The sequence below is a fragment of the Salarias fasciatus genome, chromosome 10 (assembly GCF_902148845.1).
Source record: "Salarias fasciatus chromosome 10, fSalaFa1.1, whole genome shotgun sequence".
NCBI classification, from domain to species: Eukaryota; Metazoa; Chordata; class Actinopteri; order Blenniiformes; family Blenniidae; genus Salarias; species Salarias fasciatus.
In genome coordinates this window covers 17,649,638-17,676,867 of record NC_043754.1, presented here as the reverse complement: position 1 = coordinate 17,676,867, position 27,230 = coordinate 17,649,638, and the positions used below count along the sequence as shown (strand labels likewise).

General features: G+C 41.3%; 4 protein-coding genes and 1 long non-coding RNA gene across 6 annotated transcripts in view; 3 read left to right on the top strand and 2 right to left on the bottom strand.

Annotated features, from left to right (window-relative positions):
* mtus2a (microtubule associated tumor suppressor candidate 2a) overlaps positions 1–1,880 on the top strand; it is a 28,299-nt gene extending 26,419 nt beyond the window's left edge. Inside the window, exons 13-15 of the mRNA XM_030101820.1 lie at positions 80–199; positions 1,217–1,317; positions 1,431–1,880. Of these exons, the coding sequence (XP_029957680.1) occupies positions 80–199; positions 1,217–1,317; positions 1,431–1,851 (642 nt within the window). The 3' untranslated portion in view covers positions 1,852–1,880. The remainder of the gene's footprint in view (positions 1–79; positions 200–1,216; positions 1,318–1,430) is intronic.
* A 3,229-nt stretch (positions 1,881–5,109) lies between these two features.
* Positions 5,110–10,957, top strand: LOC115396062 (uncharacterized). The gene is made up of 3 exons (XR_003932347.1): positions 5,110–5,120; positions 7,409–7,418; positions 10,884–10,957. It is a non-coding gene; the product is annotated as an uncharacterized LOC115396062 (long non-coding RNA).
* Positions 5,490–8,830, bottom strand: stoml3b (stomatin (EPB72)-like 3b). Its single transcript, XM_030101807.1, has 7 exons — positions 8,649–8,830; positions 7,297–7,400; positions 7,141–7,213; positions 6,968–7,050; positions 6,672–6,875; positions 6,136–6,270; positions 5,490–6,045 (listed from the first exon to the last, which is right to left on the bottom strand). Exons 1-7 carry the CDS (start codon positions 8,710–8,712, stop codon positions 5,857–5,859), a joined length of 852 nt encoding a protein of 283 aa, XP_029957667.1. The 5' UTR covers positions 8,713–8,830; the 3' UTR covers positions 5,490–5,856.
* Positions 10,137–19,163, bottom strand: proser1 (proline and serine rich 1). 2 transcript variants are annotated; one of them, XM_030101792.1, is made up of 12 exons: positions 18,597–19,163; positions 17,291–17,356; positions 16,944–17,012; positions 16,428–16,522; positions 16,167–16,260; positions 15,768–15,878; positions 15,588–15,686; positions 15,108–15,186; positions 14,854–14,946; positions 12,391–13,735; positions 11,378–11,522; positions 10,137–11,276 (listed from the first exon to the last, which is right to left on the bottom strand). In XM_030101792.1, exons 1-12 carry the CDS (start codon positions 18,639–18,641, stop codon positions 11,151–11,153), a joined length of 2,367 nt encoding a protein of 788 aa, XP_029957652.1. In that variant the 5' UTR covers positions 18,642–19,163; the 3' UTR covers positions 10,137–11,150. The 2 variants fall into 2 exon arrangements, with proteins under 2 accessions (XP_029957652.1, XP_029957653.1); XM_030101793.1 differs by lacking the exon at positions 14,854–14,946.
* Positions 19,164–19,345: 182 nt separating this feature from the next.
* On the top strand, positions 19,346–26,109 carry vps36 (vacuolar protein sorting 36 homolog). Its single transcript, XM_030101803.1, has 14 exons — positions 19,346–19,545; positions 19,737–19,805; positions 19,905–19,975; positions 20,469–20,583; positions 20,678–20,761; positions 23,462–23,548; positions 24,021–24,053; positions 24,179–24,256; positions 24,396–24,530; positions 24,636–24,701; positions 24,839–24,903; positions 25,301–25,385; positions 25,788–25,864; positions 25,956–26,109. Exons 1-14 carry the CDS (start codon positions 19,450–19,452, stop codon positions 26,035–26,037), a joined length of 1,143 nt encoding a protein of 380 aa, XP_029957663.1. The 5' UTR covers positions 19,346–19,449; the 3' UTR covers positions 26,038–26,109.
* Positions 26,110–27,230: the final 1,121 nt, after the last annotated feature.

Here is a 27,230-nt window from a genome sequence, read left to right as displayed (position 1 = left end):
TATTAAAAACAAAACACCTCAAATACTCTTTCTAAGCCACGTTAATCCTGTTCTTGTGGGGTTGCTTTTTAAATGGCAGGATGCTTTAGCCCCATACCAACACATTGAGGAAGACCTGAAGAGCTTAAAAGAAGTTGTTGAAATGAAGAACCAGCAAATCCATCAGCAGGAGAAGAAGATCTCCGACCTGGAGAAAGTGGTAGGCTCAAATAAGCCGTCTTCATGTCATCTTTGCCGCTACATTCAACTCACTATCTCATTAAAACACAGGTTGCTACAAAATGAAGACACAAAAATTACAAAAAAGTCTAAAAATTAGCAAAGATATCACTGGAAATGGCTCTGTGTTATATTGCGCAAATGTTGTAAGATGTTGCACAAATTGCAACATATTGGAAATGTGGATCAGAAGTCCTTTCAAGTTCACACGACGCTTGATCCATGCAAACATTAAACTGACTTTTGACTGTGTTCCAAATGGTTCATGAACTGTGTGCATGATTGAAGCAGTAGTTATAGAAACAAATTAATATTCTTGACCTAAAAAGTATGCAGTAGTCCAGCAATCATTTTGTCAACAGACGTCAGGCAAATTGAAGCAAATGATCGGAGCGCACAAACTTCTGAGTCGGGAAACCAAATTGGAAGAAGACCAGACTGACATGTCGAAGGCTCGCGTTTTCTAAACCTGAGGACTCCAAACTTCAGCCCACAGGCCAGCCGCGGCCCGATGTTTGTTTCTATTTGCCCCGAAGCAAGTTCCAAAAATCTCTTTTAATATGCTCCACATATGAAACCTTCACTTTCCTCTTCCCGGTTACACAACATCGTGTTCGTACCGATCATGTGTCTGGGTTGGGTTTTCTCAACAACAAATTGCTGCTTGTGACCAGAAATGCAGAAGTAAAGAAAAGCACAAAAGGAAGTGAATGCAGAAAAGGATTGTTTCAGTGACACGCTTCACTTTCATTGAGTTTTATGTACGAACGTTCCCTTCAATCAGAAAAAGTTTGGACATGAATCTTCTCATTCATGAAAATAAAAATGATCAGGGTTTGTACGAAGCCCGGCAAATCATGGGGGAAAGTCGTATAACTCACCAGTCTACTGAGATAAGGACTTAAAGCACACACACGCAAAAGCATCTCAAAAACACACCACAATCAGTGTGTATGGTGAATGAAAGATTGTGCTTCGGTTCTACTCTGTTTTTGAGCAGGCCCAAAAGAACGTGTTCCTCGAGGAGAAAGTCCAGGTTCTGCAGCAGCAGAATGAAGACATGAAAGCGCGTATTGAAATGAACTTAGCTTTGTCCAGGTAAGACTCATTCAATCATCAGCAGTACGATTAAGTACGAGAAAACTGTCTGTGGCCGTCACAGTTATCAGACTTGCTCATCCGTGGCTTCGTCTGTGGCATTTTCCCATCAGGCAACTGTCAGAGGAGAACGCAAACCTGCAGGAGTCCGTGGAGAAAGAGAGCACCGAGAAGAAACGCCTGAGTCGGAACAACGAGGAGCTGCTGTGGCGCCTCCAGACCAGCCCTCTCATGTCCCCCGCCTCCTCGCCGCTGCACCGCTCCTTCTCCACCTCCCCCGTCCCCTCCTCCCCCTTGTTCTCCCCCTCACCTGCGGCGGGGTGCGACTCCCCCACTCACTGCCACGGCTGCCCCCAGCAGGGCCAGTACTCCTCTCCCTCCCACAGGGTCGCCGCCAATCAGAATCTCTCCCCCGGACCGGCCACGCCGACGCACCGGGCGGCGGCCAACCAGAATTACTCCCCCGGCCCGGGCACGCCCTCACACAGAAGTCGCTGTAATTCCAACACCTGCGTCAGCCCGTTGCACAGATAAACTCTCCCTCTGTCACTTTCCTCTTTCATCTGTTTTTTTTCCATTTGTCTGTCCACACATCACTTTTTTCTTGTACATAAAGAGGAAAATAATAATCATAACTGTAGAGTCAGATTCAAAGGCCTCAACTTTGAAGATGCCTTCAACAAGCAGCAGCTCATCGTTTTCAGAAAATACATACATCCTGTTACATCCGCCTGCGGACAAGCGAGTGCATTTCATCTCTTGGCCACAGTTATACTTGTATAGGACGGAGTCTTGAAATGTATATACTGTATGATAGTAAGACGGCGTTGTTAAATCTCCCCCGCAGGGGTCGTCTTGAGCCCAGCACATCCTACAGTACAACTAATACAGATGCAAAGTAGCACACTCTTCACCAGAACCCAATACACTCTGGTGCATTTCCTTGGTAAAATAAGCTATGTTGTGTTTGTTATACTCAATTCTATCTCGATAGATGAAATACAATCCTGAGTTGAAATCTGAATGATCTTTCAACTGGATTTATCTTTTCTTTTCTTTTCTTTTTTTTTTTTTTTATCTGGATAAACTTTCCCAGCAAAGCGCCTTATATTCGGTCCTGCCGCCACACCAGCAGAGAAAGACCAACACTTTATTTATTGCGAAGGGACTTTGGATAAAGAATTTGTTTCTAAATGACAGCAAAACATGTTTCGTAGTGTCCCGAAGGTTTATTTACCATTTTGTAATGAGTTTAGGGCTGACAGTTTTACTTGTGTGGGACAGCCATCTCTGGAACCCCAGCCATTGAAACTGCAAAATACAAAGACCTTAAAGATTTTCTTTCGTTTTCTAAAACTCTTGCCAGGTCTTCCGACAGCGTCTCGGCACATGAGCTACACTTCACTTTTGATCTCTCAGGTCAACTTGCAAAAACTAATGTCTGCCATTTTGTCTTTACCTCAATGAGAATGCGCAGCCGGTCGTCCAAACCAGACAGCTACCAGTGAGCTCAAAAGTCGGAGCGGGGTGTAACCACAGGAATCACTGTTTTAAATGTCGTCGCCATTTCTTGATGACGTGGTGTTTTGATCTCGTTTCTTTCTTACATATGTTTTGCTACCCTAGCAAGCATGTACTGTGACTGTCTTCCAGTTTTAATGTGAAATATATTTGCTGTGCTCTGTCTATCTATCGGAAGTGAGACATGATTGAGATAAATGATGTTTGTATTACTGAAAATGTCAATAATGGGACACAAGTGGAATAGTTACATACCCCAAGAGCAGCAGATAAACTGCTGATTCGCTGACTTTTTGTTCGGTTTTACGCAACAGTTTTGCGCTCCTTGGTGAGTCAAGTGCTTTAGTGAAGTAGAATTTGGGAAAGACAAAGCCTGTGTGGAATACAAGAATCCTAAAATATCCACATGTGATGTCTTATAGATTCTTTTAAATCATCAGATATTCATTTTTGCTATTTGTAAGATGGGTCAAGTATGACTAAACTATTCCCGGAGTGTACAAACTGTTGCTTACAGCTGCGCATAAAGTTCATTCAGGGGGATTGTCTTATGATATGATACATTTATATAAGCTATGTAAGTTTTTAAAAAAGACAGTATAACCCTCTTTTTACCTCTTTGTGATGTACTAGATTAGTGTAGATCTTTCTGAACCTTGTTGACCTCTTCATTCTGGATCTTTTTTATTCACACTGTTTTCTTTGATCGTGTTCTCGAGTTCTTTTTTCAAATGGCACCGAATAACAGAGTGCAAGGATATACTGTTCAGGGAATTGCTTTCTAAATTTACATCCAAAAATGCTTCACTTTTTTTTCTTTTGTATAACTTCTCAACAGAACATTGTATAGTCTCAAGATATTTCCCGAGATAATTTTTCATTTGTATAAAATAGACTAACCAACCGCTGGTATATCAAAAATGAGAATTATTTTTAGCATACAGTAAGTTATCGCTGCCTCCTGTACTGTATTCTTCTGACTAACTTACCCTCAGGGTCTCAGTCTTTCTTCTGGATTTTTGAGTCCGCACTTGGAAACTACAGTTCACGCATCGGAAGCAAATCGGTGTTGGTTTTCGCTGCTTTGATTGAGAATGGGGGCACAAGTTAGGTTCAGCAAGTGATGTAATATTGTTTATAGGTAAATAGATGCATGGGAGGCTTGAAAAGGTTTGTTATTGATGCCTGGAACAGATTCTTCTCATTTTCTGCAACACCCCTGATAATAAATTACACATTTAAAAGACAGAATATAACATTTTACCAGCATATGGAAGATGGCACTTTTAAGTTTTTTTGTACAAATATTTTGATTGATCTTGTTATACCAGCATTTTTGAAGGCCATAGTGAAGTAAAATGTTGCTCTTTTCATGGATCCTCAAGATTTTTCTTTTTTGTATGGCGCGAACACAGGGTTAAATGCTCTTAAACAAAAGAATGTTAAGCAGCTGCAGCTTACGATTTGAGGAGTGTATCTTGATTGTCACTGATTTTGTACCTACACTGATGATTTTTGAGAATGTCTTTGCATAATAATCAACCGTAGGACTACAGCAGTCAGAAAGTCACTGTGTTCTCAGATGTTAAGGATTACGCTTCACCCACGCGCTGGGGCGACTCCCCGGAGTCCTCTCAAAGGTCACTTCCTGTGCAAAAAGCTACCGTCGACAAGGATGCAACGCAAAAAAAAAACATTGTTTACAGACAACAGCGTAAAAATTTTACCTGAAATGAATTCTTCGCTTTTTGAATGGACTATGATTTTTAAATGAACTGGTATTGTAATGACCCTTCGATGTGTCCTGTGGACATTTGAGGCTCACTTCTGTGCTGAATGTCAAAAAAAAAAAAAAAAATGTAATGACGGCATTTTATACGAGTCGCTCGTGTTCTTTTGTTTGCTATATAGGACCTCCTGTCTGTCCACTTGCGTAGCAGCTATTTAAAATGTAGCACTAGATTGAACTCCCCTCACAGAACAACATGGGTTTGTCTTTGCATTCATTAGGCTATAAAACGTCCATGTTGATATTTAGGCGCTATTAAAGCTGACGTTTCTGAATCTGAATAAGTGGAGGATAAAAACGGCTTCTTTTGGGTTTGGCCCGGAGACGATGTTCGCCAGATTCTGTTTGTTCTGGCGCTGATTGTACGTCTGAATGTAAATACATTTACTATCTGATTTGTGTTTTAGTGCACCGACAGAGTAATAGAAGCATGTTTTTATTGTCCTTGCTGTTTCTCGCTCTCCCTCTCTCTTCTTTTACTCTCTCTGGATTTGTGATGGTCAAATTGTAACTGTAGCGTAGGAGACCTAGACAACAAGGAATGAAATAGTTCATCAATGTAATGTAACTGCAGTATGTTGATGCTTTCATTTGTACTTTTTGGGGAGAAAGCAGTATTAAAATATTTCAAAGTGATCACGTTGTTGTTGGTATTTAAATGCGAACTCTTGACATCTTTCCATTGGATTAGTTGCTGTAATTCCCATAAGTCCTTGTGGTGGGTCTATTTGATCTGAGTTTGGTTATTCAGTAGTGAGGATGAAGGTTCTGCTCATTCCTGCATTGGAAAAAAACTTAAAGCACACTTCAAACAAATGTAAAATCAAGTGAAACTCAATGGTAACATGTTTATAGGTGAAATAATGTGATTATTTAATTGCAAACACTCGTCTGTGAAGTAACAAAATAATAATTTATTTTAAAATGTTGATAATTCAAAAATAAAAGAAAAAGCAACATGTAATCAGGAAATTACATGTAAACATTTTAAGCTTACGCAAAAGATTACTAAATACTTCACAGCTTAACAGCATGCATGACTCAAATCATCTCACAGTAGGAACACATATTCACAGCAATTCCAATTCAGATCACATTTGCTAGCAGATGCAGTTGAATTACAGTTTGGCTTTCAAAACCATGTTGCTTAAAAAAACAATACATTAGCTTATAGCGGGTGGTGAATGAATGTGAATCTGCTCCTCTTCCTGATCAACAGACTGAAAGCTTCACTTGCGCATGAAATGAGACAAGACGTCCATGGGCAGGGGGAAGATGATGGTGGAGTTCTTCTCTGCTGCGATGGTGTTGAGGGTCTGCAGGTAGCGGAGCTGCAGGGCGGACGGAGACTCTGCGATCACCAGGGAGGCCTCCTTCAGGGCGCGGGACGCGTTCATCTCGCCCTCTGCTGCGATCACCTGGAGATCAAAGAGAGCGGGCTCAGGACCTGGTGTGACGGTAAGAACTCAGCGCCCGCGGTGGGAGCTGTGAGCGCCGCTGCGCTTCACCTTGGCTCTGGCCTCTCGTGCAGCCTCGGCTTCGGCGGCCATGGCTCTCTGCAGCTGAGTGGGAAGCTTCACATCTTTGATCTCCACGCGCTCCACCTTGATGCCCCAGTTGTCGGTGGCCTCATCCAGGCTGGACTGGAAACGAGAAATTAGAACTTTATGTTTTGGGGAAAACACATAAATCATACCCAATTTCATACTTACAAGTTTAGGCTCTTCACACAGAAAATAGATCACTAGTTTGAACCTGCTGTCTGATGAGGCCTTAAATCTCAAATCTAACGTATACACAGTTGCAACACGTGCATTTTCGATTGATTTGTGACTTTAAATAAGACCTTTTGCTCTGATTTACCCGAGAGAAATATGGTCGCCCCGGATCTGCCCGTGTGGGATTTCACTATGAGAATCAGAATTAGTGTACAGGATGCACGATGTGTTTGCTGTCATCTGCACGGTTGTTGCTTTTCTCGTTTCATGCACATGTGGTTTGTGCTTGTGGAAACACAAAGCCTTACTTATTTTCGATTCTGTACCTGCATGCTGTGGGCGATGCCTTCCCGATCAGACAGGACCTCGGCGAGGTTCTTCGTTCCCAGCACGTTCCTGAGGGTGGTTTGCGCCAGCAGCCGGGTGGAAAAGTCGGCATTAGACACATTGGCCACGGACGCGATGGGGTCACTGACTCTGAAGTACACTACGCCGTCCACACAAACTGTGACCGAATCCTTGGTCAGGATCTGAAGAGGGAATAAATCATTGTCTTTCTGAGTGCTTTTATATTGATGTATCAGAGTGTTTTTGTTCAGATTTCGTGTTATGCAAACCGCACCTCTTGTGGCGGGATGTCAAAGGAAACTGTTCGCAAATCAACTTTGACAAAAGAATCGGTGCACGGCAAAATGAAGAAAATTCCTGTGGAAACGAAACAAAAAAAAAGTGAGAACATTCAATTTAAGGCTTTTTTTTTTATTTCAACATTTGAAAGTTATTGATGATAGAAACCTGGTCCTTTAGCCTTCCTGTCAGTGATGCGACCCAGTCTGAAGATCACGGCGCGCTCATACTCCTGAACAATCTGAAACAAACACACACATTCAGGACACACTCACCTGAAATGACTTACTACAGCTCTCCTCTTTGAAACAAGTGCTAACTCACCTTCAAGCAAAACCAGATCGTTATGGGAAAGAGGATGACGGCAAAGATGCCAGAGATGATGACGATGAACCAGCCGACGCATCCCAAAGACCCGGTTCGGTCAGCTGCAGAGAAAACAGACGGTCAGGTAAGTTTGAGTGTGACGCTCCGTGAAACCAAACAAGAAGAAACAAAATGTAATTCACTGAGTTGAAAATATGAACAAGACTTTCACCTGATGGAACAGAGGTAAACTAATTACACCAAACTTTATGGGTGTAAAGTACAAAGCACAGCAGATCATTTTACATGCCACCAAGACCATGTCAACAATTCTAGCCAAATGTGTCCTCGAAAAAAATGTGAATGCAGATTGATGGATTTATCTTGTTCTTCTTAAGCTGAAGGAGAGAAACACAATGAGTTAACGCAGAAAAAACATTTACTCGTGTAACCTGATCTGAAGAGCTCTTCTGTCAATATAGCACACGAATAAATGTCTCTGTGTAGCACAGCGTTGTACTTTCCAGCTCCAATGATCCTGACTTAGAAAGTTTTGCCACAAACAATTCGAATGACATTTGACTTGATAACAGGCTCAGTTTTATGGCTGCTCTGCTTCCTGGGTTAATGTTTCCTTTGCTTTGTGGTCACACTCAAAACAGAGAAAAAGAAATCTTTCTTTCTAGGCCAAACCACAGGAAGTTCCCTCCACAATAGGAAATGGCTTCATTTCGTTAAACTATAACCAGAGTCTCCAGACTGTTGAATCAGAGTGTTTTGCAATAATGCCAATTACAGAAGTGCACTATTTCACAAATTCACATGATCATGAGTTTAAAAAAATGTATCTCATGATTATTTTGAAGACCACAAGTACACTTCACAATGTGATATATGAGTGGAAGATCCCCATATGATCATTTGACTAATTCCTTTCAGAACATGCCATACTTCCTCTTGTGTCCCGAACAACGAGCCTGACTTGAAAACAGATGTAAATGATGTGCACACAGCTTGTGAGGTCTCTGTCAACAGCAACATTAAGGGACCTTTTACACGCAGGAGCTTTGCCTTTTCACCTGATCACACTCGGTCACATGTTTCTGGGACTCTTTATCTGTGCGGCGTGTGTTCTGTGTCTCTATGGCGATGGAGTCATACTCTGCTCCTGTTTACAGTAAATAGCACAGGTGAGCTCCCAGTACAATCGAGCTTCACACTTCACACGGAAGCTCCGCTTCTTGAAAAAAGCAGACATGTCCCAGGTTACTGTAAGTCCCAAACTCAGCAGGTAGTAAGTCATATTTTAACTGGAAACAGATGATCTCACATTGTGGCTGAAAATAGAACAGAAATGTCTTTTAACTCACATATCAGATCATCTCTGCTCGCCTCTCGAGACTTCTGGACTTCAATCCGGGAGTCCATTTCCATGTGAGGAAGAACTCCAACTGAAAGCAGTGGAAGTGCTGACTTGTGTTCGAGTCCTAATGAGTAGGAAGTGGCGCCGTGTTTCAGAACAGCAAGGCTGCAATATAATGAGCTCAAAGTGTAGGTGTGGCTCCCACTCTGGGTTGATCATCTACAAAGCTCAGTAGTCAAATGACTGGACATTCTTAGAGGCAGTGAAGACATATTTATGTGATAATTAATCAGATCTTGTCTGTGAATGACAAACTTTCCATGATGTTTTCATTGTTAAATGCCACAGAGAGGAACAACGCAAAAGTTCTAATTTCACTTCCTAAAACAATGAGGAATATCTAAAACCACAGATCTCAAATGCGTTACATACTTTAAATCTGTTGTACATTTAGATGTTTTCATGAGAACAAAACACACACTGGATGATTTAATGAAGAAATAACAACAAGATACAACACAACTGAAGCATTTCATGGATATTTGACTAAAAATGTAAAATTCAGCCATAAAGCTGAATACATTACTATTGAAGTGACAGAGTGGTAGAAATTAGACAATGAGCTGAACGGAAAATTTGAGGCTGTGGGCGCTGTCCCGGCCATGACCCATGACTCATTATCTGAATGTTGATCATTGCTATGGATGAAGTGATAAGCACTACATGAGGGCTGAACACCTGAGAACCTCTTATCAAGGCATCTAAACTAAGGAAAAAGTCACATCACAGTCATGTCTGCTAAGACGCAGCGTTTCAACCATAACTTCAACATCTGCGCTGTTTTTCATAACACTTCATCAGCAATGTCACACTGTTTGCTAGTTCCTTCAAATTCATAAATTCATAAACGACAACAATCTCATTACATCGTTATTCTCAAGATTGAAATTAGTGCTGCTGCGTCTTTACCTTCCAGTCATTTCATCTAAATATAACTTGGAATATATGATAAACTATGAAAAAATTAGCTTTTGTGAAGGACAGTACCAATAAAACTACTTTGTATTTTCAAACATTTGACCCAAAAGCTTTTAGTAAATCAACTTTCAAACTCATTTTGCAAATACCTTACATATATACATATATATATATATATATATAGAGAGAGAGAGAGAGAGAGAGAGAGAGAGAGAGAGAGAGAGAGAGAGAGAGAGAGAGAGAGAGAGAGAGAGAGAGAGAGAGAGAGAGAGAGAGAAATGTATAAAATTATACATTTTTCAAGCTATGTGTGATTTTGATCAGTGTACAAGTATTGTATCTAAACAGAGGATATTTAATAGACTTTGAATTGTTTACCTCGCTAAATGACACTGAGGTGTGGTACTTTAATGACTGCGCTATCACGAGTTTATTGTATAATCAGCACAAGGTACGTCGAGTCTGGATGAAATGCAAGTGTTTGTTTTGGTTAGGTTTAAAGAAAAGAAAAAAAGATTCTGTCCAGCTCCAGCAATTTTATTCAAGAGGTGCCTGGCAGACATCATCTCATTTACACTACAGAAACGGTAACAGCTACAGCAGTTCACTGGCAAAAAAACTGGTAAAAAAAAAACAAAAAACAAAGCAGGTGCAAAAATAAACACAAAAAAAAGGCAAAAGCACAAAAACATAATCTAATAGTCAAAAAAAAAAAAAAAAAACCTCACCATCTCTGTGCAGAACAGAACTACTGAGGTGCAAATGAACAAGTCTCACTTGCATGAAAGTAATAAAAGTGAAATTGTGATATCGTGCATTTCTCCACTTCACCGAGAAACTGTTAACGCATTTAGAAAACATCTGCACATATTTCTGGTAGAACACTGTAGGGTCACATCCGCAGAGAGGACTTTGTAAACATACAGGATGTGAGTGAGAGGAAACTGCAGACGGCCGCTGAAAACGCCATCAAATCAACCGTGTGTAGAGCTGCCAAACATGTGATCTTGTGTACGACGCACAATCCCTGACACAGCAAGCGGAATAAAAAGTATTCAAGATTTGTTCACTTTAAAATGGATTGGATTGAGAAAAGAGTTCATAAGACTATATTATAGCACAATTAGGGGCATAAATTCACTCGAGATGTGGTTTCATCTGAGACGGGGCACAAAATACATCAGGTTACAGTCAATTCATAACATGAATTCATGTTTTCGTTTGTCTATAGTTCATAATTCAGGTTTGATTTAAACTGGGCAAGTCAGGCTAACATTAAAACCAGTCACAGTCTACTCACACAATCTAACAACTGATATTTACAATTTTTAAATGTCTCTTCTTCCCCATGAGCTACTTCCTTATATAAGTGAGTTACTCCTGTAGTAAAATGTGAAGTAGCTCAGTCACAATGTCCAAACACTGTCGTCCTGCGCTCCTCAAGGTCACCTGACGCACCGGCCGAGGGCCAAGACGAGCCAGAGGGGGCAAAGTAAAGGTTTCCTCAGTGTGTTAAAGTGTGCAGGAGGCTTCACTGCCAACCCAGCTGTGGGTGCAGGCCCGGCTGGAGGGGGAAGGGGTTTCCGGGGCCCGGGGCGTAGTTGGTGAAGCTGTTGGGCTGAGGAGGGAAGCTCTCCAAACCAGAAGTGGGATGTGCCTAGAGTACAAACAAGAGAGGTGGTTAATTTGTTGGTTAGTTTTTCAATTATTCTAAAAGCCTTTTCTTAAATTTCTGGCCAGAGAATCGTGTCTGGGTACCTGCAGAAGGGCGGACTGCATGGTTGGGTTGTGGAGGCCGCCCAGCGCGGCAGGGGAGGCTGAGGCAGAGAAGCCCGGGACTCCCGGGAATGACAGCAAACCAGGGAAACCGCTGCTTCCTGGAGGCTGCAGTCCGCCGCTCAACCTGAAACACACACATCAGCAATGATATACGGTCAGATTACTGAAGGAACCTAAACAACGTCTGGGTTTTTCTTGAAAGAAATTATGTTTTCCTTTAAAATTGGATTGAAGCAGTGAAAAGATGTGCAATATACCTTAAGTGTAAAAGTGAGTGTTTCTGTGCTTTATCAGGAGAAATTCAACATTAGTTAACTGGTAATTATAAGAAATCAAAGAGGTTATCTAATTCTATGATGCTCGAAAGTGAGTGTTGATAAGATGGAATTACCTGTCTAAACTCGGTATGTGTTTGCTCCGTAAGTTAACTCACGTGTAGATGTGGATTTGGTTAAAGTGTCAAGATTTTAGAGCTGTTCTCCATAAATAAATAAAAAAAGTGACTCCCAGGCTTGACTAACAGCTCCTGCAGAGGAGACTCCACCTGCTCTTTTAAACGACTGTAAGGCAAACTGCCAGGTGATTGCAACACTTGTTAATGCGCAATAATCACCTGGATAATGGGCTGTCGAAATAATCAAACAGAAGTCCTGCCGTGTCACTGCACAGTCGAGTAAATGAACCTTGGACTGTGCCGAACAGGTGTTCTACTTATCACATATGAACCAAAGTGGAAAATCAATAAACATTAATAACCTCGCCTTTTTTTTTTCCCACCTATTTTACAAGCGTAACATGATTGAGTAAAGCTCATGGAATTTCTGAGTGTCCTTGTGGCCTCGTGAGATTTACAACATGTGGCTGGAGTGACAGAAAATAAGAGGAGCATTACATTTCTGATGACTATGATTAAATTAGGCTCATTTAGCAACAAAGCAGAGAGGACTGTGATGATTGTATTAAATTATACTGAGCAGTCAATGTTTACACACCCGGGCTGAAAATTGGAGCTGAATGCAGATGCGAAGCCTGGTAGAACCGGTGACGACGACGGGACCCCGGCGGCCGCCGCTGCAGCCACCGCCGCCGCCTGCAGCGGCGCCACCGACGCCACTGAGGCCGGGGCGGCCCCCGGCAGCCCCATGAATGAAGACAGGACGGGGCTCCCGGCGCCGTGTCCCCCCGACACGGCGAGCGCGGGGAAGGCAGTGGGGCTAGCCCCAGGCGGGAGGCCTGGGAATATAGAGGGGGCAGAGGTGAGGCCCAAACCGAAGGGGGAGGCTCCACCGGGGGCCGCGTTTGGAGTCAAACCGGGGTAAATGGAGGTCGGCGGGTGGTTCGACATGTTGGTGGTGGGAGGCATTGCAGACATGGTTGAAGTAATGGTAGAGTGAGTAAGGGACGAGGAGAGGGAGGAAAAAGGGGAAAGGCCCGGGTAGTGAGAGGCTGCTGGGCTGGAGGGCAGTCCCTGAAGGCCGGCGAGGGCGACCGGACTCGAGAGGGAGACTTGCGGAGAGCCTGCAGGGTGGGACAGTCCCAGAGAACGCGCCAGGGCCGCTTGAGCGGCGCCGGGCGCGACGAGCGAGCTGACAGATGGAGTGCTGGAGCGAGACGTGCCCTTGAAAGCAGACGGCACGGGGCTGTTGCTGCCGCTGCCGCCGCCCGGGTGTCTGTTCAGGGCCCCCGCCACCATGGCCTGAGCCTGCGCGCAGTGCAGAGGGGAGGGTTTGGGACTGGGGCCCGGGGTGGAACAACTTGGAATCACTGGCGTGACAGATCCGGGATTGAGTGACGACGGTCCGGAGGGGGTGTAACTCCGGATCACTGACCCGGGGGGGTTACCTGCTTGTGGATGGATGCCTGGAAATGCAGGTCCAGACTGGTGGTCTGCAGACTGGGGATATACCTTCTGCTGAGCCGAGCCCATAGGACTGGACTCGGGGCCACTGCGGGAGGTGGCAGGAGTACCCGGCCGGGAGAGCGTGCTGAAAGGGGAAGAGGAGAAGCCCCCACCGCCGGGTGCAGGAGTTCCGCAGGGAGTTCCCGAGGGGGTGTGGGCTTTAATGACAGACGACGGCGTGGGCGTGGCGTGGCCGCCCGGCGTCTGCGGTCCCGCTTTGATCACGGAGGGGGACGGAGCCGGGGAGGGCGAGTGGACGCTGGGGTTGTGAGCGGGCACCATGCCGGGGAACACTGGAGTGATGGGGGTTGTGGGAGGCGGAGCAGGAGAAGCCTGGGGCGGGACGGGGGTAGAAGGAGTGGACCCATGTGGGATGAGGAGGGGCCCGCTGTTGACTCCCGGTGTGGTATGCTGATGATTGCCTGGCTTTGCATAACCTAAAAGTAAAAAGAGACAGAGTTATTGATTCCTGTAAATTAATATCTGACAGTGTGTTTAAAATAAAGTGAAAGATAAACATTTCAACAGACCGAAAAAGCTACTCTGACTGATTAATTTTGGTTATTTTGTGATCGGTCATTTATTTGAACACATAGATTTCAGTCCAGGATATAGATGGAAAAAGTTAAAAGTCCAATAAACTATTGTGGAAGAGCAACATATAAAAATAAGGAGGAGAACCAGACAGGAGGAAATGCCAAAGCGCTCCATAAGTGCAACTTATTACACGGAAACTTATTCAGATTTTTAACAAATCCTTAATCGTACCTTTGGGGAAATTTCGACAAGACGTATTGGTTTGTCAACAACGAATTAACCTTCAATACAGATCACACCATACTCATGTGGATTTTTGTAAATGGAAATGAACCAAGAGTTTCTTTTTGTTTATGTCCAGAAATCTCCCCAAAGGCCATAGAAGGGATAATTGTAAAGTTCGAGACAAATAAGACACTGGTATCTAAAAACAAGTTATCCAAAGCGATGCATGTTAAAGGCCGACACAAAGCAGAATTCCAGAAAGGAAATTAAAAAAAAAAAAAAAAAAAAAAAAGATTATTGCCATTAGTGTGAAGGAATTTCCAGTCAAAGCAATCCAGAATCAATCCTTACAAATCACCAGAAACATACACACCTCAGCACTGGCTGACCAGAAAACACAACATTTTATTAAACACATTTACATTTTAACTACGATTTGCATTTGTTTGAAGGTACCTAATTATGCATATCATTATTTAGTCTTGCTACAAAATGGTGGTAAAGAAATACAACAAAGATGAAGCTGAAAGAAATGCAACGTGGATCAAGCTAATAAAGCAAATCCCAACTGAACGGACTTCTGTCCAGCTACCTGGATGAAAAGCAAAGGCGGAACTTTTCTGGTCACTCAGTGCGCTCCAACAGAAGTGAAAATAAAAAGCGCATTCTTCACCTGAAAGTGGCATTAAACTGGAGCAGCACAATAAAGCGGCATGCCAGCGAGTTAGGCAGCAAGCTTCCAGGAGTGTCTACTGGCTTTCACACGCGCGCGAGCGCTCCTTTCGAATCGTACCTGCTACTTTGTGGTTGGAGTTGTAGGGGGGAGGGGGCACGTTGGCTGTTATGACCCCTCCCACAGACACAAGGCCTGCGTTGTTGTACGCACCTAAGCAGCAGTTGCAAATATTAACAGTGTCCACTACACACGTACAAGAGTCACACACACACACACACTGCACCACAAACTGTAGCTCAATGTGACCCAGATGTTATAATAAAACATGCTCGCCACTCATGAGGAGAATCACACACGGCCTTGTTACTTACTTGGTGCGATGGTGGCATGGGGGCGGCACGGCGGGATCGGGTAAGGAACCGGCCGATGAGGGTTGTAGGTAGAGGGAAACTAGAAAAGCAGAAGAGAGAGCAATTAGTGGAAAAAAAAAAAAAAAAAAAGTGCTCCACAACAATGCTATTCCATCTGTTGAGTCTGTCACGAACATATTAATGGTCATTTAAAACAACAAACACAGAGATTCCAGTCCTGAATGAGGATCAGGTTTTGGATTCACAATAGTCACCACAATATTTACTTAATGAATTAAAAAATGGAGGGCAGAATAGGAACACAAAAGCTGCGTTTTCATAAAGTCTTACACAAATATGTACACTGATATGGGTCCATGTGGCACTTCCAATCATAGTTCACATAATGCGTGTTTCCTGTTAGATGAAACCTTACTCATGTGTGAGTAATATATTGAACCATGCAGGGAGCAGGCTTGTTATTCCCGTTGAGGTGCTTACAGGTTTGAATGGACCTAATATCCGGGAGGCAATTCCTTTTCCCTCCATACTGTTCGAGTCGTCTTTCTTCTCAGCTTCTTTTTTAACTGGTGGGATTCCCTGTTAGGAAGCAAAGGTTTGATCCATTGAGACAAAAACATTCACAAAGATGAACTGCATGGGTGTGTTTCTCATACTTACAGGAAAGGTGCCAGTGACCAGGCTGGGTCTGCCTTTAGGATACGGATTTCCTGGTATCATCCCGCAGGAGGAGATCATGGCTATAGGAGCCTTGCAGCCAACTTTGCACACCTAATGAAACAAAAACGAAATATGTATGTATATTGCTGTTAGAGGAATGTGCTTTTGTGTTGAGCGCTGGAGCGGTTGTGAGAACTGCTGTTGCATTACTGCCAGAGAGTCTGGGATGGGATCACACACAGCAGCTTTCAGTGTTGTGTTTACACACTTCTTTTTCCTTAATGTGGCCAGTGGGTTTCCAAAACTCAACATTTTTTTAATAGATATGATATTAGAATATACTGACATATATACCACAAGAGAACAGAAAGATAATAAAGTTAGAAAGGGGTCATTTACTTGCTCCAGTATCCTACGAGCTCGCTTCTTCTCAGAAAGGTGAATGCGAAACAGATCCTCCACAGGGCGGTAATTCTGTGCATCTGAAATGTTACTGTATGATAGACAATAAATGTCAAACATTTACTTAACAATTTCACCATGTAAGGCAGACAGCGTGACACTGTTACACAACATTTGACTAGAGATGCTATAAAAGGAGATCAGTAAAACTGGGAAAACTTAATAGAAATGGATAATTGAAAACGAAAAGGTACTCACAGGGCTATCAGTTCCAGGACAATCAGTCTGTCCTTTGAAAACGTGAAGCAGTTCAGGATATTTGCAACTTTGGTGGTTGGGATCGCAACCATTTTCTGAGGGGAGAAGATGTTTCATAACATTCAGTAACACATTCATACCTGACAAATGAGGGGGTTGATTTCTTTTTTCCCACCAAACATTAAAGGGGCTGTATCATGAAAAATTCACTTTTTAAAGATAAACTTTAACCATTGTCCACAGGGGAAGAGGCGGGATTTTCAGTGAAACAGAGCGTTTTCTCTTCCGGGTTTCAGAATTGACCCTAGAAAATCTTTTATTTCACACAAAATGACTTTTCCTTAGCACCAAAAACAAACTATTACCATGTTAATGCCTAGGGTTTGGACTAACTAAAAAAGCATGGTACAGCCCCTTTAACTTTAAAAATCTACATAAATACAAGGATATTGATTTATATAAACACAAAAATGTGAGTGTCTGGCATTCCACTCATCAGAAAAAACAGATACTTACATGCTGGAGAGCTTTAACAGCTTTTATCTGAGGTTCTGCCCATGAGAAGTACTTCAGTATTTCCATCACCTGCAGATGTTCAACACATTTATTCCTTATTTCTAACAACAACAAAAGAGCTGCAGTGTTTTGCTTTGAAGATACAGCTCTTAAAAGTCCAAAAGGTATTTAAGTCAATAAATTATGCTTTAAAAACCTATTTTAAAACATGAATGAATCCTGTCTATCAATTTTGCAAAAAAAAAAAAAAAAAAAAAATTAATTAAAAACAGCAGCTTTATTACTGACTAGACACTTTACAGTTTCTCTATTTGGCAACGACTACGAGAGTATATTATGTGGATTACCTGCTCACTGGAGAAGTATCCATGCACTTGCTCGATGGCTCTGATGCGTTGATCAGTCAGGACACACTGTAACACAGAATAAGGGGTCAGCATAGTTTGAAGTTGAGGTTCATTGTACACAAGGCATTTTTTTCCTTTGAGATGTTGATGGCTTATAAAAAAAACGCAACAGACTTGCTCCTTATTACAAAAAATGCAAAATGAATTATATATGAACAAATATGAGTTAATATTAAGCATATACTCAGAAGACAACAAAATTCAGAAGTGCAGTCAGTTCCGACACCTCCAAAACAAAAATGGAAATATATGAATTGATCATTGCACTTAAAGTATAGTAACAAAATCCTTAAAGCGATACTTCAACATTTTGGCAAATTGGCCCATTTAGCGCAATTCCTTAGTCATTTCTAACAGCATACTTACTTTTTTTGTGAGGGCGAGCTTATCCAGAGGCGAGTCGGGGAAGGTTTTCGGGACGGACACAATGGAAGTGAATGGTATTTTTGTTCCCCCTCGTCAAACTCATCAAACACAAAATCCAACAACCCCAAAACACTTTGGTGGACACGTTATAATCCGCACATTCACTACGCTGTGGAACACCAACAAATAATATTGTAGCGTTACGACACTGAAGCAAATACTGGGAACTATTTTTTCATTTGAAATCACTACGCCCAGACGCCATGTTTAGTAAGTAGTTCCGTCTTAGCAATCTTCACATAAACAACTCAATCTCGAAACTTTGCATTAACATTTCAGAGCGTAGTGAATGTGCGGATTATAACGTGTCCACCAAAGTGTTTGGGGGTTGTTGGATTGTGTATTTGATGAGTTTGACGAGGGGGAACAAAAATACCATTCACTTCCATTGAGTCCATCCCGAAAACCTTCCCCGACTCACCTCTGGATAAGCTCGCCCTCACAAAAAAAGTAAGTATGCTGTTCGAAATGACTAAGGAATTGCGCTAAATGGGCCAATTTGCCAAAATGTTGAAGTATCCCTTTAACAGGTGATAAAAGGCATCCATATCCTCTCAAACGTTTGCTGTTTAGCCCAATATACATCTTATCCTCGCTAATGGTAAGGCTGACAACATTTGCCTTAACCATTGCTTAGTAGTTGGTCTGAAATTTAATTTCCATTACATTGGAATTGATCTTAAATTTGAACTAATCAGACTGAGGTCTATTAGTGTCCAATCATTTTAATTTTAAGTATAATTTGAGTATAAACCCAGCAAGAAAAGTTTGTGATCCAATAACACTGAAATAGAAATTTCAAACAAAAAGTGGCACTTACCTTCTTTATCTCATCCAAAACTATGTCAAACGATTTTTTATCCATCTTTCCTTAAATTATGAACCTTGTTGACAATGAACAGTTACTAGAGTCGACAGCTGCTAATTACACCGTTCATACAACATCAGATGCGATCATACAAGATGCAATGCAAGTCCCAATGACTGAACGACCCTAAGTTAGACTATTTAAATCATGCAAGAGGAAGAGCATTATTTAATGCTAATAAATAATTTGAAGCCCGCATGGTCGTTAGACTACTCCTCCAGTGAACAATGACTTCCAAACAACAGGATCAGTCTGCAGAGGAAAAACCTGTCTGCACCAGATCTGTCCGTGGCTAACAACAAGCTAGCAACTTTTAGCTACTTCAATTCCTAGCGTAACGAAAATAAAATAACTCCGGAACACGCAAAATAATTTTTTACACGTGTCTGTCCAACAGTAGGTCAAAATGTAACTGGTTATAAAACAAAAGAGATCAGTGCGTGTAAAAATTAATAGAAAATATGAAAATAGCGCGATTCGACCTGCTAGCTTCTGACAGCTGGCGCTAGGAACGTCAACATCGCGAGGACCCCTCAGAGGCAGCCAGTGAGAAGGCACATCTCTGGGCAACACCGTTGAAGGGAACAAAATAACAGCATTTTAAAAAGCAAAATACAAATTAATTTTAATATTTGATGCAAATATTAATTCAGTTGACTTCATGTGACTTTAGTTTTTCAAATGATATTTCTGTGATTTTGTGCAGGCAGATTTTGAACAGCATCCAGGAAGTAAACATGACAATTTTGGCAGCATAGAACCTCAGAAGCATTAAGAACGTTAAAAACACACATAAACAGCAGACATGGACCGTTTTTCGTGGTCAAATGGGCTTTTAGAAATCAATGAGACTTTAGTCATCCAACAGAGAGGCGTCCGGCTGTATGACGGAGATGATAAGGTGCGTTTTTTTTTTTTTCCTTTCTGACAGATACAACACAACTAAAACTTCATGATGGTTTCTCTCCTCCGATGTACTCATGTGGTCAGATTGAAACGTTGTGGTATTAGTCAAATATGTTTGTCAACCTAATGTCTTCTTTAAAACAAAATAATTATTGTGGAAAATGCTTATTTGGGGACATTTTCTAGGCGAAGATGGACGTTGGAGCCGCCCTGTTGAGCACACATCGGTTGATCTGGAGAGACGTCAAAAACCATGTGAATGGGATTACACACTGAATGCACAGATATTTACTGATGGTCACAGTTGTTCTGTATTTCACAAATGTGTGTGTACTTATATGGACATTTCTCTAGGAGTGCTGCATAGCTATGCCCCTGTCACAGATCATCTTCTTTGAAGAGCAGGCAGCAGGAATTGGGAAGAGGTGAGTATCATCTCATGGATACTGTGGTCAAGGGAGATTATTGTTAGAGTGAGGGTTAAAGTTACCAAAGTTCTCAAGATGGAAAGATTTAAACAAGTTTAAACCTGCATGATCGATATATTGTGACTATTGCATGATAATCCCCCCTTTGGCATGAAAACAGTGTTCCTAAGAGAAAATACTGTGATTTGTTTTTAAGCTAAATATATTAAAATAACTGACAGCACTTCTTCACTAACTGTGAAATGAATGTCATTTTGTGTTGCGTAACCAGACAGAAACATAATAATAGCTTTTACTGTTTCTTCTTACTATTTGTTGTGTAAAATCTTTCTGTTGTGGGATTTTGCTTTCAAAATATAACTGCATGTATCAAATCATTTGTATAGAATTGTTTTTACTGTAAATATAAATTCACTGATTGTGTTCAATATGGAAAAGAAAAATGTATCCTCTTACTGATGTAGGTTTTTCTTTTATTATTATTCTGAAGTGCAAAAATAGTCATCCACCTTCACCCAGCCCCTGCCAACAAGGAACCAGGCCCCTACCAAAACAGCAAGTACTCCTACATCAAGCTGTCCTTTAAAGAACATGGGCAGATAGAGGTAAGCTCACTTTATATATGTATATATGCACACGTGCGGTGCTTTTTTTAAGACTTCTGTTTATCTGAGAGTGACATTTTTTGTTGTTTTGTAGTTTTACAGGAGGCTAACAGAGGAGATGACTCAAAAAAGATGGGAGAATACACCAGTTTCACAGCCCATTCCTGCAGGACCTCAGGTCAAACATATTCCCTCATTTAATCCCAAACATACTTATGATCTTATACACACGTGGACAAAATTGTTGGTACCCTTCGTTTAATGAAAGAAAACTTCACAGTGGTCAGAGAAACAACTTCAATCTGACAAAAGTTGTAATAAATAAAAATTTATGAAATTTAACCAATGACAGTCAGGCATTGCGTTTCAACCATGCTTCAACAGAATTATTTAAAAAAATAAACTCATGAAACAAGCCTGGACAAAAATGATGGTACTCTTAACTTAGTATTTAGTTACACAACCTTTTGAGACAATCACTGCAATCAAACGATTCCTGTAACCGTCAGTGAGACTTTTGCACCTTCCAGCAGGTATTTCTGCCACTCCTCATGAGCAAACTGCTCCAGTTGCCTCAGGATGGAAGGGTGTCTTTTCCAGACGGCATGTTTCAGCTCCTTCCAAAGATGTTGGATAGGATTTAGGTCAGGGCTCACAGAAGGCCACTTGAGAATAGTCCAATGTTTTCCTCTGAGCCATTCTTGGGTGTTTTGAGCTGTGTGTTTTGGGTCATTGTCTTGTTGCAAGACCCATGACCTGCGACTGAGACCGAGCGTTCTGACACTGGCAGCACATTTCTCTCTAGAATCCCTTGATAGTCTCGATTTCATTGTACCCTGCACAGATTCAAGGCACCCTGTGCCAGATGCAGCAAAGCAGCCCCAGAACAACAGAGCCTCCTCCATGTCTCACAGTAGGGACAGTGTTCTTTTCTTGATACGTTTCATTTTTCCTTCTGTGAACATAGAGCTGACGTGCCCTGGCAAAAACTTCAATTTTTGTCTCATCTGTCCATAGGGCATTCGCCCAGAAGCTTTACGGCTTATCAACATATAGTTTGGCAAATCCCAGTCTGGCTTTTTTATGATTTGTTTTTAACAAGGGTGTCCTCCTTGGTCGTCTCCCATGAAGTCCACTGTGGTTCAAACAGCGACAGACGGTGCGATCCGACACTGATGTTCCTTGAGCTTGAAGCTCACCTTTAATCTCTTGAATTTTTTCTGGGCTCTTTTATTACCATTCGTAACCATGCGTCTCTTTGATTTGTCATCAATGGGCCATTTTCACAGCTCCACTACTTCCTGAAATTAACTGTGCACATTCATTTCCTGTCTTGCATTATTGGCCAAAATGATTAATCCAGGTGTGTCTTGTTGCAGCAGTCTAAACAAGACACACCTGGATTAATCAGTTTGGCCAATAATGCAAGACAGGAAATGAATGTGCACAGCTATTTTCAGGAAGTAGTGAAGCTGTGAAAATACCCCATTTTCCTCCTGCAGCCGCGTCCAGGAAGGTTGGCTACAGTCCCATGAATCTTGACTTTCTGAATAATATGTGCAACTGTAGTCACAGGAACATCAAACTGCTTGGAGATGGTCTTGTAGCCTTTGCCTTTAACATGCTTGTCTATAATTTTCTTTCTGATCTTCTGAGACAACTCTTTCCTTTGCTTCCTCTGGTCCATGTAGAGTGTGGTTCACTTCATGTGACTACCTGTCACCCTCTATATGAGCCACTGACTGATTACTAGATTGAAGACACCTGTGATTGCTAATTAGTGGACACACCCTGGATTGACACGTCCCTTTGGTCACAACATTTTCAGTCTTTTCTAGGGCTACCATCATTTTTGTCCTGTCCAGGCCTGTTTCTTGAGTTTTTTTTTTGTTTGTTTTTTTTTTAAATATAATTCTGTGAGCGCTCGTGCCTCACAGCAAGAAGGTCCTGGGTTCAAATACCGGCTGGGGCTCAGGCCTTTCTGTGTGGAGTTTGCATGTTCTCCACGTGTGTGCGTGGGTTCTCTCCGTGTACTCCGGCTTCCTCCCCCAGTCCAAAAACATGCAGGTCAGGTTAATTGGTCACCCTAAATTGCCCCTAGGTATGAATGTGTGAGTGAATGGTTGTACGTCTGTATATATATATATATATATGTCAGCCCTGCGACAGACTGGCGACCTGTCCAGGGCATACCCTGCCTTCGCCCACAGCAGCTGGGATTGGCTCCAGCCGAAAGGGAAGAAGCGGCAGATAATGAATGAAGGATTCTGTTGAAGCGTGATTGAAAAGCAACGTATGGCTTTCATTAGTTAAATTTCATAGAATTTTTTTTATTGTTACTTTGGTCAGATTCAAGTTATTTCTCTGACCACTGTGAAATTTTCTACCATTAATCAAGGGGGTACCAACAATTTTGGCCACGTGTGTATATAATATAATATATTTTATAAATCTGATGTTAAGAAGTTGAATAAACTGTTTTCTCACCATAGTCTTCCAACCACACTTTGTTTAGGCATTGTAATCAGTTAATGGTGGCTTCCCTTTCATTTTAAAACATTCTCCACACGATGGCAGTGTTGTCTCTCTGTCATTTACCTCTGTAATTTATCCACATGTGGGTTCATTGAGTAAATGTTTGGCAAAAGAATCTCTTGTTGAGACACATTAGGTCATGTGTCTGGAAATAGAATTATATTAATTGTATTTTTTCAAGAAACACTTTAACTTGATGATAATCAAAGTTCACATGTGGATTTAAAGAGCAATTGAATAATTACTCCTTTTCTAGATGTTTGCCTCTCCCGTTGCTTTGCTGCTTGTTCTCAGTTGCTTGTGTGTTTCACACTGCGTTTTTCTTTTCTTTGTGTTCATGCAGGCAGGAAGGACACGCGCCGTGGGGATTGTTGGCATTGAGAGGAAGATAGAGGAAAAGCGGAAGGAAACAGACAAAAACATTTCTGAGGTGCTACAAAGCAAATCTTTTGAAATTCTGAAAAATGTGTCATGGTGGGTGAAAATAAGTTGTACTGGTCCTGAATGCAGTGGGTGGAAAAAAAAGAGAATTGAGCCGATGTTCCATCAATATTCTTAAAACCCAAAGTTGAATTTTTGGTTTCTATAAATTTAGGGATTACAGCTAAATTAGAAATGACCGCTCTCTCTGTGACCCTCATTTGTCAAATATGAAGTTGAATGAAGCATATGGTAATAAAACAAGAGGAAAATGGATATCGATGCAATAAATTAATTTAAATAATTAAACAATATTCCTCAAAGTTCCCCATTCTATCTCGGCTTTTTATTAGTCACCGTTAGGCCTTGAACATATTAACATATGTCTTATTTGATATTTTTCTTTACGTTCTATTTATTCCATATGCAGCAGTGCTGTGCAGAATTTCTGGGATTAAAAAAGGATTTCTGTTCTATTTCAGGCATTTGAGGACCTCAGTAAGCTGATGGTGAAGGTAAATATGCATTTATTCATTTGAACTGTCTATACCAAACTAGTGTTTTGTTTTGAATCCTAAGTTCAATGATCCCATTTTGTTTACATTACAAGATCTGCTGAATGACTGTGTTTGACTAACAGGCCAAAGAGATGGTGGAGGTGTCCAGATCGATCGCCAACAAGATTAAAGAAAAGCAAGGGGACATATCAGAGGATGAGGTCAGAAACTGTGATCCGCACAATGTTTTCACAATTTCAAATTGACAATGACATTCCTTCATTCTGTCCTTTGCCATTAAATGTGTATAATTTGGATTTTAGGTTAATTTTTTTTTAACAGTTGTTTTCTGTTTTCTAGACAATTCGGTTTAAGTCCTACCTCCTGAGCATGGGTATCGCTAACCCCGTAACAAGGGAAACTCATGGATCAGGTACACATTATCATCTGCAGCTTGCTAAGCAGCTTGGAGACATGCTGCAGGCTCCTTTGGAGGTATGTGGGAAGTTTTTCGGGTGATTTCCCATCTTCAAAGCTTCAGAAAAAAATGTATTTTCATTAATTTTTTCCTGATGGCCGTACATTTCTGCTTCCTCCCAGGAGCGCGGGGGCATGATGGCGCTCTCGGAGGTGTACTGTCTCGTCAACCGCGCTCGAGGGATGGAGGTGAGGCTCACATGAGTGCATCCAAACAATGTTATCTGTCTTTTGAGGGCTGTTTTTTTCCTAAGTAATTTCAAATGAGTCATACATTAATTCTGCACAGAAAAGTCATTGCTGACAGCGTCTTCTTCTTCCCACAGCTCTTGTCTCCAGAAGATTTGGTAAATGCCTGCAAAATGTTTGAGTCTCTCAAGCTCCCACTGAGGTGAGTTTCACTTCTGTTTATCATTTGATTGTATTGTTGAAATAATCTTTGTGCACTACACTTATGTGGAAAAAAAAAGCCACCCCGCACTTATTGAAGGAACACACCGCCTGGTTGGTGCCTGATTCACAAAGACCAGACTCTTCCTGCCTGACTTCCTGTTGTTGGAAGGACTCAGTCGCTGACGTTTCCTGTCGATTCTCAGGCTTTTGAAAGAAAGACAGGCCTGAGTCCATGCTGACCTACATTACTGGTCCCAGTGTCCTCAAACTGTTTGCTCTGTTGCATTAATTAAAAAAGCATATCTGAAAGGAACCTTTGATCAGACATCCATGCTATGATCACACAAATGCGCATCTCCACTGACTTTCCTTTGTGTATCTTTTCCTGTTTGTAGATTGCGTGTATTTGACAGCGGTGTGATGGTGGTTCAGCTGCAGTCCCACAGCGAAGAAGAAATGATCGCGTCTGCACTGGATAATGTAAGCATTAACTGTAGAGGTCGTCACAGGGAATGAAGACGTCAAAACAATCAAAATACACGTTCCTTTACCTATCGAGACAATGTAGAAAATATGAAATAGCTTATCTAATTAAATTGATTAACATCTATTACTGATCAGCAAAGTTATTTAAAACGTTCATATATGAAATCCAATCCGTGACTAGAGCCTTTTTATAAAACTATTACTTTACACCAAACTGCATCAGTCCGACACTCTTCTTGTTGCCCAGGTTGAGCCAATGATCCCACATTCCTCTCTTCCCAGCAACCTTTTCCATGCACATGCTGCAGTCATCAGGAGACGTGCAGGAAATTAACAAATGCAAAGTTTTATAATAACTTACTCAATATTTTCCTTCCATTACGTTCTCAACTGAAGGTATCAGAGAAAGGCTCTTTGACAGCAGAGGAGTTTGCGAAGCTCCTGGGTCTCTCGGTTCTTCTGTCCAAAGAGCGGTAAGTTCTGAATTCAGATTACTAACTGTGAAGTATTAAAATTCACACACACTGATTTGTCATTTGTACTCTGCTCTCTCGTCCTCTCCAGGCTGCTGCTGGCTGAGAAAATGGGCCACCTGTGTAGAGATGACTCTGTGGAAGGGCTGAGATTCTACCCAAACTTGTTTTGAGCTGTTAGAATCGTAAATGTTGAAACAGGAAATGTCCTGCAAAGTATATATGCAGATGAATGCAATAAAGCAGTCGTCTTGACTTTTTCATGTGAAGCTGGGTGACTGTTTTACTTTCTGTGATATTTTAAGTGAAATTTTCAATACTGAGTAAAGTAAATGCAGCAAAAGGATTGAAATATTAAAGATTTCTCTTTAGGATGCACTTATTCAAAAGTTGTCCCCTATTTTAATCCATGAATGTCAACTTGTATAGTCAGGATGAAATAAAAGGCACAGAAAATTACCCACCTCTCCATTTAAACAGGATATTTATCATAACACACCATGTCAAAAATCAGGTTGTGTAAGAGATTCTTTCAGCTGTTTGAAGACTAAGCTTTCTATTAAATGGCCAAGTGAAGATTTCAAAAAAGCAATAAGGAACACCTATTATAATGACTGTATGTTCGTACTGCTGGACCTGCTTTCTTTGTTTTTCATTGTTCAGCTTCTGTGCAGCGGTGAACAGATAAGAGAAGCTCTTTGTTCCAATGCTTAGCTGAGCCGAGCAGTTAACCATGTTTCATCTCAAGCAAAGCTTCCTGTACACTGCAGGCCTTCTCTCTGCAGAGCTGATTAGATTACACTGCCATGTGGCTCATTTATTGATAGTAGGTTAATTGAATTGGTTCAGGAAATTTTGTGATCCAAACTGAGGCAGGTCTGATAATTATCATAAGGGGTACCAGCGTTGCATCGACCTGAAGCTGAACTTTAGGATGTAAAAACATTGTAAAACATCATTCTGCATTTTTGGAAACTAAGAGACATTAAGAAAAGGTAAGCAGAAGAAAAGAAAAGATGCATCCATAAATCAAACAAAATGTGATAAAATACCTGCAAAGTGAACTGAAGTCAAGAGGGCACTGAAGAAACTGTTATATAAAATATAATGAATGGCTCATTTCAGTAATGTTAGTTTTATTGTTGGAAATGTGTGGAGAGAATTTGATGATGTGAGATAAATACTCCTACAGTTTCTGGAGTGAAAACAATAGATTATTATTCTTCTGTCATATTGATTGTAGCAATCATAACAACAGCATATAATTGTTTCTACTGTTGAATAAAACAATGATGCATTTTTTTATTTTACATTTCTTTAGTTGTTTTTTTTTGCTATAAATTCTTGCATATACATTACATCATGC